The sequence below is a fragment of the Sinocyclocheilus anshuiensis genome, unplaced genomic scaffold, assembly GCF_001515605.1.
Source record: "Sinocyclocheilus anshuiensis isolate Anshui unplaced genomic scaffold, SAMN03320099.WGS_v1.1 scaffold85, whole genome shotgun sequence".
NCBI lineage: Eukaryota > Metazoa > Chordata > Actinopteri > Cypriniformes > Cyprinidae > Sinocyclocheilus > Sinocyclocheilus anshuiensis.
The window spans coordinates 1,346,521-1,357,102 of NW_015536800.1; the positions used below are offsets into that span (position 1 = coordinate 1,346,521).

At 35.5% G+C, this 10,582-nt stretch overlaps 1 protein-coding gene across 1 annotated transcript in view; it reads left to right on the top strand.

Annotated features, from left to right (window-relative positions):
- Positions 1 to 2,543: 2,543 nt before the first annotated feature.
- LOC107656104 (putative methyltransferase NSUN7) overlaps positions 2,544 to 10,582 on the top strand; it is an 11,375-nt gene continuing 3,336 nt past the window's right edge. The window contains exons 1-9 of the mRNA XM_016443804.1: positions 2,544 to 2,660; positions 3,784 to 4,235; positions 6,012 to 6,070; positions 6,157 to 6,293; positions 7,394 to 7,546; positions 7,639 to 7,822; positions 7,900 to 8,113; positions 8,239 to 8,382; positions 8,504 to 8,605. Of these exons, the coding sequence (XP_016299290.1) occupies positions 3,791 to 4,235; positions 6,012 to 6,070; positions 6,157 to 6,293; positions 7,394 to 7,546; positions 7,639 to 7,822; positions 7,900 to 8,113; positions 8,239 to 8,382; positions 8,504 to 8,605 (1,438 nt within the window). The 5' untranslated portion in view covers positions 2,544 to 2,660; positions 3,784 to 3,790. The remainder of the gene's footprint in view (positions 2,661 to 3,783; positions 4,236 to 6,011; positions 6,071 to 6,156; positions 6,294 to 7,393; positions 7,547 to 7,638; positions 7,823 to 7,899; positions 8,114 to 8,238; positions 8,383 to 8,503; positions 8,606 to 10,582) is intronic.

A 10,582-nucleotide genomic window follows, 5' to 3' on the forward strand; every position in this document is an offset into this window, starting at 1 on the left:
CAGACATTATTTCATACACGACATAGTCGTGAGATGCAAGAAACATAGACATATGGCAAGAAATCTGTAGACGCGCCCTTAACAACAAAAGTCAATATTTAACCTTTTCTGATAAAAAGTATGCGCTGCAAACACGAGCATTTTTGACGATCGTTTCTGTTCAGTCTGCTCATTTTATCTGAATTACTCACTGAATCACTGAATCACACAGCAGAAGATAAAGCAGTAACGACAATACCAATTTTTACAAAAAAACAAGAGAGTTCTAGTTCTTCATTAATTTCTCCGATCACAAATGCAGATGGTTTTATGTTTACGCGGTGCGATGCAATGCAACGCAACGCGTAAAAAGACAGTATAAGTCATTATAATCTGTCATTATGCCCCCACTGGATGCAACAAATGCCTCGTTTGTAATGGGTTTTAATGTTTTTGTCTCATTGCTCCGGCCGGACACGGCATCACAATATGGTAAGAGCCGTAACATTTCCGTCACACGCTTGAGGTATTCGGCCAATCACAACGCACTGGATAGCTGGCCAATCAGAGCACACCTCGCTTTTCAGACCGATGAGCGTTGTAAAAATCGACGCGTTTCAGAAAGGCGGGGTATAGAGGAGAAACAATAATGTACAGTATGTGGAAAATAATGTGTTTTTTGAACCTTAAACCGCATAAACACATTGCATTACACCAAATACACCAAATAATGTTCTTTTTAGCAACATCATATGACCCAATTAAATTAAATGAGCACATGGCTGCTGCAACACACTCCAAAAAAGTTGGGACAGAGGCAAAATAAACGTGAAAAGGTTAGCCTGTAGAATAGCCAAATTAAACTGTTTTGAAACAGCCCACAATAAGCTGGTGAATTGGTAGGTGAGATTTGTGAGTGTGATTAGGTATAAAAGGGGCATTTCAGACTTTCAAAATCCTTCATACACTGTAAAAAATGGTATGAGCTTTAAAAAAGTACGGTAACAATATTTCACATAATATTTTTAAGTAGTTTTTAATGCTTGACTTTTTTAATGGAAACTGAATAAAATCTCCTAAATTATTTAATCTATGACACAATGAATTTAATATCATTTGTGAAATCATTCAAATCAAAATTTGTTTATATTTACAAAATACATTTAAGATGGTCAGTGAAAACATTGCAAATCATTTATTTGTACTTTTGTTAATTAAATAAAAGTTAAAGAGAATTAACAAATCAGATTCTTGATTTTTATTGCTTTTTACAAAATGTCCCAACTTTTCTGGAATTGGGGTTATAGTGTTAAATACTACTGTAAGGTTAACCCTGTCTGGTTTAAATGTTTGAAATGTTACTGTCATTCTAAAACTTAAACCATGTTACTGTCATTCTAAAACTTAAACCATGTTACTGTCATTCTAAAACTAAAACCATGTTACTTGCAAAAAAAAAAAAAAAAGCATCAACTGGGGGAAAAAATTAATAAAACTAATAGAAATGACAAAAACACAACAAATTACTGAAACTTTAAAGTTAAAGTGAAAACATTAACAAAAACTAGTACTGATACTAAAATAACATTTTCTGAAATAGCACTGAAGCTGAATGACCTGTACTGTCCCTGAACACACTGATCTGCCCCTGAGGCATTGACATGTGGGTTAATGAGAAAAAAAGAAGCTGTGTATTTCTTCACATTACTAATTCAGCACACAGACATACGCGGGAGTGTATACACACCCCAAACACACACATTATTAATTAGGCAGTCTCATGTTTCCACTGTGTTTGTTCCACTAATCTGGAGTTAAAGCAACAAAAGATTACTTTCAAAGAGATTGGCAGATCTCATCACTAATTAAAAGTCAACTGATAACAGCATAGACCAATCGGGTGATGTATGGGTGGGGCTTAATTAGACTCAGCAGCTGATTGGCTGTCAAAGTTCTGAATAAAACCATCATCGCATCAGTTCTTTGAAGTGACTGGAAGCTCTGACATAGAAGACAGACCTGTTGAGTTTGTTTCGGTGCTAATGTGGGGGTAACAGGGAGACTTGGTTCGGATTTGAGCCCAAAGCAATGCATCATTTAGCATGATGAATGCAAACGTCAGGCTAATTGTGTCTCATTGGAGCCGACGTGCGTCAGGCATGAGAGGGTTTCAAATGAGCAGAAATTAAGCGTTACTCTGGAGTCTGTTTACCCTTAAAGCCAGTAGCCTGTTCTTTAACTTAAATCCAGTGAATAACACCACCTCAGTTTTGTAAAAAAGTGGATAAGAAATACAGCAAACACACTTACAAATGAACATATATGACACTATATGTGCTATCTTCTTTAACATATCTTCCTTAACTCAAACCTGTGAGTGATATTTACAGGTTTTTTTTCATTCATTTTGTGTGTGTGTGTGTGTGTGTGTGTGTGTGTGTGAGAGAGAGAGAGTGAGTGTAGGGGAGTGATGATGAGCTGCTGATAGCTGAGTGACTACATCTGTAGAGAGAAGATTCACAATTTGTTGACAAGAACAAATGTGTTTGTTGTCGTAGTGACACAAGATCTCAGAGCTAGAGAGAGAGACTGAGACCAGAGACAGAGCGAGCTCCTAATTCTCACATTCTGTTCTTATATTCATACCTGTTGCCGAGCTGACTGCGCTTACATTAAGAGAGGTATGTATTAAAATTTTGTTTTGACTAATTAGATTTTGAATATGTGCGTTTCAAATTCTAAACTGGCAAATAATTAGGAAATTACAAAATTTTAAAAATGTACAAAAAAAAATTATAGTGAAAATGAAGATGAAATATTTAAGTTTCTGCACTCTTGCTATGTCACAGGTTGGTCTGAAACTGTATATACTGTTCAAAAGCTTAGGGTCAGTAAGATTTCTTAATGTTTTTGAAAGCAGTCTAGTATACTTAAATGCAGCAAAAACAAAAATGTACTAAAAGTAGTAATATTGTGAATAATTCTTATTAGAATTTTATATTTTATTTCTTTTATTAGATGTAATTTATTCCTGTGATGGCAACGCTGAATTTTCAGCAGCCATTACTCCAGTCTTCAGTGTCCCATGATCCTTCATAAATCCTTTTAATATGCTGATTTGCTACTCAAGAAACATTTCTTAGTATCACAATTATTTTTTCGGGATTCTTTGATGAAAAGAAATTTCATAAGGACAGTCTTCACTGTCACTTCTGATTACTTTTCATCTTTGCTGAATAAAATAATTTCTTAAAGTCACACAGACCCGAAACTTTTGGAAAGTAATTTATGTACAGTGGATTAAAAAAAAAAAAGTCTACATTGAAAAAGTCTACAATCTTGGATTCAAATTCTGATCTAACCAGTTACAGGAACAAAAGTAAAGACAGAAAGAAATAAAGAAATGTTGTGATGTAAAATAAATAAGAAATATTTAAGGTTCTGCACTGATTTTATGCACAAGTTCTAGTAGCGTCAGACTTTTGGGCCCAACTGTATATTCATATATAACTGTATACTGCATATTCTTTAACATATGGGGTCAAAATACTATGTATACGGAAAATATTTTCAAATAGACTAATTCAGATGCCAAGGGCCCCCAAATTTGATGATCCCCGTATTTTGATTTATGTAAAGACTACATTATACTGTGTGAGAAAACATGTTGTTTACAAGTTAAATAACTGGCTTTTATATTGTCAATGTACTGACCCTAGTTGAAAGCCTCTGAACTAAATAATGTATGTAAAATAATACTTCAAACTGATCTATGATAATCACAAATGCAGTGTGTTTTTACAGAATCAGAATGGTTAAACAGACTCTCAGCTCCACACTGGACTCAGATCTACCAGACGTCACATCACTGACCTTGCTGGATCAAGAATCGGCTCCTAAAAATAAAGCACACACTCCAATTTCTCCTAAGGGCCCAATGAGAAAAGTATGTATCCAATCCCTTAAAAAGAGGGTCACTGCAGTGTCCACAGAAAGGAACAAGATGGAGAGAGAGTGGATGCCTTTGGGATTCCCAGACTCTGTGTACATTCATGCTGCAGCTATTTTCCAGAAAACTCATGTGGAGAAAGACCTCACACACCGACTCATTCACTATAGGTGCACCAGTCCTAAAGGCGATGGTGGTGGTGGTGCTGATGATGATGATGAAGATTCTGGGATTGTTAACGACGGTGATGCCAACACCAAGAAGAATGAGCACTGGGCGTATGAGCTGGCGTTTAACACTCTGAAATGTGAGTGACAAAATAAAGTCAGGCCAAAATGGATTTTTAAGTATTACATTACATTTCCTTTAACAATTTCAGCATTCTAGCATTCAAGTCGGTTCTATAAAGAAGCAAAATAAGCCTTGGGTAAGAGTGTAAATATCATGAAGAGTGATGATAAAGAAGTTGTTTAGAAGGCACAAGAATCTAATGTGTCCAATTCATCTTGATTGTTTTTGCCGATAATGTCCCTGTGGTCACTGATGTCATTCTTTTTGTGGCCCACAAATCTTTTAACATCAATTATTCAGTTCCTCATGACTCAAAGGTGTAGTTGGAAACAGATGAAGAGTCATAAACGTATATTACTATACCCAAAATTCCATTTGTCATCCTATACTGTCCTTTAGTACAGCAGAGGAGAGCTTTTCCATTTTATAATGTTGTAGAGAAGACCGGGGTTGGATGCCACACTTTTTTTCTTTGGTGGTCTCTGATGGAACAAACATTAAGATAACCCTGCTTGGTACAAATTAAATCTTAAGCGGAGTTAAAAACAATATTTAATGTCAAAATATTTTCAACATATTGTTAACATTGAATATTAATATCCTTAGTAATCTATATTTAAAGTTAATTTCAACATTTACTTTTACACCTGTTAACATTTATTTAATGGACCTGAGCTAACATGAATATTGCTTATGGTTGGTTTGTCTTTATGTATTAACTCATTTTAACTAGTAATGTAGTGCTACCATGTTTTGTTGTATTGTTTCCAAAGCTTCATATCAGAAAATTTGAAGATAATAGACTGACTTTTGGGTTGTGGTTCATGCAAAGCTGCATGCTCTCCATGTTTCCTGTCATTTCTTCTCGTCTGACCTCCTCTTTCCTTGCCTACCCCCTCTTCTTTTCATTACTGAGGTCCTGAATCAATAATTTGGGAATGTCTGGTCACATTCTGGTTGAGTTTCTTCTTGTAGCTTATCTTCCCCACACATGTCTCTGACTCATTCCTTTACTCTCTTCACCTCTCTCCCGTTCTCGCTCTCTCACTTACTTTCTTAAACTTTTTGCTTAGGGGAGGCTTTTTTACTCTTTTATTTTTTTAAGGACATCTATTTGCTTTTAGTGAGCAGGTCAGACATCAGTTACTGACTGCTGTAACACTTTAATGGCTGCGCTGAACTGTAAGCATGAGGTCAGTTTATACTTGCAGCCAGTTCTATCATCCAGAAACACAAAAACAACAAATGATTTATATTTGTATGCAATTCAGAAAAATCAGACTAAAGCTTATCAGTTTAATGTATTATACAATATATGAAAGGAGCTTTTTTATTTGATAGCCGTTATAATTTTGTTTTGTTTTCAGTTTAAATCCAAAAAACAATTGGATCTATGCTTAAAACAAACAAACAAACAAAAATTTCTACACCAAAACGTTTGAAAGGAGGAATATTTAAAAAAATCATGAAAGTTAGTAATTTTATATATATATATATTAAATTCAGTTCACATTCCATTTTTAAAAGTAGTAAGCCAGTCTGAGTTGGAATTCAACTATTTTTAAATTAATTTCTCAGCAAAATGGATGTAACTCTCACATGTCAATTTTGCGTTTGGGTATTTTAGGATCTCTGGTGTAGAGTTTTTTGCTTCCCACATTAACTCTTCATATTATGCTGTTGTATTACAACTATCCACTGCAGTATAGAAGTGATATAATAGTATCAGTACAGTATTGCTCAACTTAATTTATTAAAGCTAAACATCCCAAACTTTCTCCTACCATCACAGACCAAGATCTACTGGAGGAGATCCTGACTGACAGCTACTTTCACCGTTCTCAGCAAATGGTGGGTCTGTTATGACTGACATCTGCCCCTTTATCTTGATATTATGATTGACTTTGAGTTTGATGGGTGAGTTTGTGTGTGATCAGCCAGATGATCTTATGGCTCTTGTGGTGGTCGTACTCTATGACCTCCTGGACAGGAAGTTCCAGCCCAGAGAGCCAATGAAAAGAGCAGAGGAGGGACTAATAAAGGAAGTGAGACAGGTGGAGGACAGCCTTTGTAGGTCAGTACGAGCAGGTCTGCCCTGTGAAAATGCATTCATTCTTTAAGTTAGACTTACAGTAATGATGTTCTTTGAAACCCATGGAATGAAAAATCTCACTTATGTCTCCTAGACAGCAATGAGATTAATTGGAGAGCAGGTTGAGACCTTTGCTTAAGTATCCTCGGTTTCAGAAATGATCTCAGAAATGTCTCAAATTGCCCAAAATACCAAAGTTTGATATATATAAATTCAAAGATTTCAATGAAAGCCTGTTCTGCCTCAGAGTTAAAAAAAAAAAAAAAAAAGATTCTAAATGTAAAATCAAAAACAGATAACTGATGTACAAGATCTGAATATGTAATAATGGTTTTAAGATTCTGATGTCAGCCAGGTGTATTTGCAACTTCATATCTCAAAATTGTGACTTTATTTCTCATAAATGTGGCTTTCTCTCTCTCAGTTGTAACTTTATATTTTGTAATGTGACCTCATTTGTTGTACTTCATTTCTCTTTTTAACTATTATATTTTTTTCTGTAAGGTGTTTCTGTAGATTAAAACTCATACTTTTTCACTAAGTGAGAATGAGAAAATGGTTTGTGAGCTCTACAGTGCAAAAAATATATATATACTGTATATATGTATTTAGTTTTTTGCTGTCTTTACTGAACCTATTTTTATCCATGTTTTCATATTTTCTTTCTCCATACTACAAAAAAAATATGCTAATAATGAATTTAAAACATTTAAAAATAATGAAATTTTTTAATAATTAAAATATTTTAAAATAATAGTTTATCATAATAATTCATATAGTTGCAACTGTGTCTCCAGTTGTGAGTGACTTTAAATTTTGGAATATGACCTCATATTTCGCAACTGGCATTGTTTTTTTTGTTTTTTTTTAATTCCAGCTTTATTTCCTTTCTTCCCCACAGGATTTCCATAGATTAGAACTTTTTTTAAATCATTTTTTTTTTAAAGCTGCAACATTGTCCTGAAAATTAAATTAAATTAAATTATTACATTACATTACATTAATCCTCTGGTGATGTTACATAAGTGTTATGAGTGTTGGACCTTAAAAATAGCACTTGTATGTTTGTGTGTACATATCAGGTTCAAGACCAAACTGGAAGCCTCACTGGCTCAGTACAGAATAAAACAGAATTTGCTGACAATTGACAGTTTCCTGCCACCAGTTGTGAGGGTTAAACAACAAAGGTCACAAACATTACCGCTCTATGCCTGGGTCAGCACCCTCAAAGCCAGGTAGTGTGTGTCTGTTTATGTATGCACAAATTTATTTTTCCTGATTTAATATGTACACTTCTCATATTGTGTTTGTATTCCAATTTATTCAGCATTGAAAATGTGTGTGAGACTCTGAAGACATCAGGCTTTACTCAGGTCGACTCACACACACCACTGGTAGGAAATGTGTTCTGTAAGGACAAACACTGTTCCAATGTACTGCTGTTTCCCAGACGGCTCTCAAAACAACTGGAGAAAACCAACCTAGTGACAGAACACACACTCATGATACAGGTAATAAAGACACACAGACAAACAAGCATCATCAATGCAAATCCATATCCGGGTTTAATATGTGTGTATGAATGCAGGATAAATCTCGCAGTCTGGCAGCATGTGCGATTCGCCCGCTGTTGGTGGAGAGTGGAGACGTTCTCATGGTGGGATCTTTCTCTGCTCTGACTGTGGCTCATGTAGCTGTCCAGGCCGCTGCCTGTTCTGGCTGTGTACATGTATGTGGGGTCCTTAATTTCTCCACCTTCAACAATGAATTACAAACCATCCTCACCTCTACTGCCTGCAAAAGTAAGTGTTATTCTCCTGAACCTTATTCATGAGTGATATCTATGTACCATAATAAAGTACCTGTCCTTTGTTTGGCCAGTAGTGAAGTATTGGTTCTCAGGTATTTTCTTTCGTTTTTTCCATAGATGTGAAACTGATGTCTGAGTACTTCAGTGAACTTAATGAATGGGATTTGCGTATTCAGAAGGTTCGGGTGATTGTGTTGCTCCCAAAGTGTTCTGCGTCAGCACTTTGTAACCCTGTCGAGTTTATCCTCAATGAGAGTGGAGGTAGAGCCATGCATGATTTTACATTTGAGACATTCTCTTTTTCATTGTGGCAGTTGGGTGAGCATTGAATAAATGCAAACTAATACAACATTTCAAAATAACGTATACTGCTCTTATTCAGACAGAGGGCTGCTGCATGGCCTGTCTAAAGGAATCGTCTCTGAGAGTAAACTGGAGGCACTGGTTGCCAAGCAAAAACAGGACCTCAACCATGCACTCACCTGTGAGACACACACAAATACACACACGCATTCATTTACTACCTGATTCTGTGACATTAAGTAGTTTTAATACTCCCTCTAAGTGAAAATGAGAAAACAATATGCGGTTCTGTTCATTTATTCCGCCCTTTTTACTGAACCTAATTTGGTCCCTCTTTATATTAAGTGGCCTTAACTACTATGTAATTACATTTAAATTAATAATTTAGTACAGTGCATTTATTGTGTACGTATGTTTTTACTTTGTGGTTATATTTTTGGGCTTTTATGCCTAATGGATAGGACAGTAGAGAGGTGACAGGAATTGTGCTATATGTCGGCGCACTAACCACGAGGCTATTGGCACCTACAATTACATTTATAGTTGACCCATCCCTTACACCTTAACCCACCTTAAACCTCCCCATACCACCAAACCTATCCCTAACCTTACCCGTATCCCACCTTAATAGCAGCAAAAGTGTTTTACAATACAGTATGAACACAAAGTACATCGTACTCATTTTTGATGTAGGTACATAGTAGTTAAGGCCACTTAATGTAAAGTGGGACCACTCATTTTTATCCATGTGTTCATGTGTGTCTCTCTATACTACAAAAAGAATTTACTAATAATTAATAATTCATAACAATTACAAATATATTTGTTTATTTTTCTGTAAAAAGGTTAAATTAATACAATATAGAGAATACATCTTGATCAATTCTATCAAGAACAAATTAATTGTTTTCTGCATTACCTTCATAAGTTTATTTGAGAGAAAAGACAAAATTACTGATCAAGAAAAGACAGGAGTAATGGCTGCTAAAAATGTATTGCATTTTAAATAACGTTTTAAAATATATTAAAGGGTTCATGAACTGCCTTTTTTATTATTTTGTACTGTCATCATAATTTATAATAGGCTATTTTCTGTCCTGTTTTGACCCCCCTCATCAGAACGCTCTGTTTGAATAGGCGTGGAGAACTGTAAACTCACAGTTCAGAACAGCAAATCATCGTCTTTTAGTTTCAATCTTTCTGAAAATCATGCATCGAATTGTGCCTTGTTTGTAAATGAATCCGCTGTAAAATTAAGTGAACAAAGGGCCAAGTTCTTCCTGACACTGTCTGGATCTTCATTAAAAATGAAGTTCATCAAATAAAGTTTATCATTTGGTTCCTGCATAGACCTGTGTTTTCCTCTCTCATTATTTACACTACATGTGAAAATTGGTGGGCAGGGCTAAACAGGCAGTGATGTAGAAGCAGGCATTGATCTTCCTCTGCGGAGACAGTGTTTAGCCACACTATTACATCATAAAGTGGCACATTCCACAAGCTGTCGTTTTGACAGACTGGCTTCAATATAAGCTGTTTTTAGACTAACGAGAAAGTTTTGAGTTCTGGAACTTACAGAATGTTTTTATATCATTTTATAGCTTATATATCTAAAGATCAAGGGAATTTTGATTTCTCAGTTCATTACCCCTTTAAAATATAAAACAGTTATCTTAAAGGGATAGTTCACCCAAAAATGAAAATTTGCTGTTTATCTGCTTACCCCCAGGGCATCCAAGATGTAGGTGACTTTGTTTCTTCAGTAGAACACAAACGGAGATTTTTAACTCAAACCGTTGCAGTCTGTCAGTCATATAATGGACGTGAATAGGAATCACGGCTTTGAGAGTCAAAAAAACATACACAAACAAAACCAAATTAAACCCTGCAGCTCGTGACGATACATTGATGTGTAAAGACACGAAACGATCGGTCTGTGCAAGAAACTGAACAGTATTTATATTGTTTTTTACCTCTGATTCACCGCAATGTCCGAATTGTCCTGAGCGCGTTCTCAACAGCCGGCACGCGATGCGTCTTCTTCTTCTTCTTGCTTTACGGTGGATCGCAGACTTATAAGTGCATTGCCGCCACCTATCTCTCAAATGGACCATTGACACTCCCAATTGAGATTGTAGATAGAGTGTCAATGGTCCAT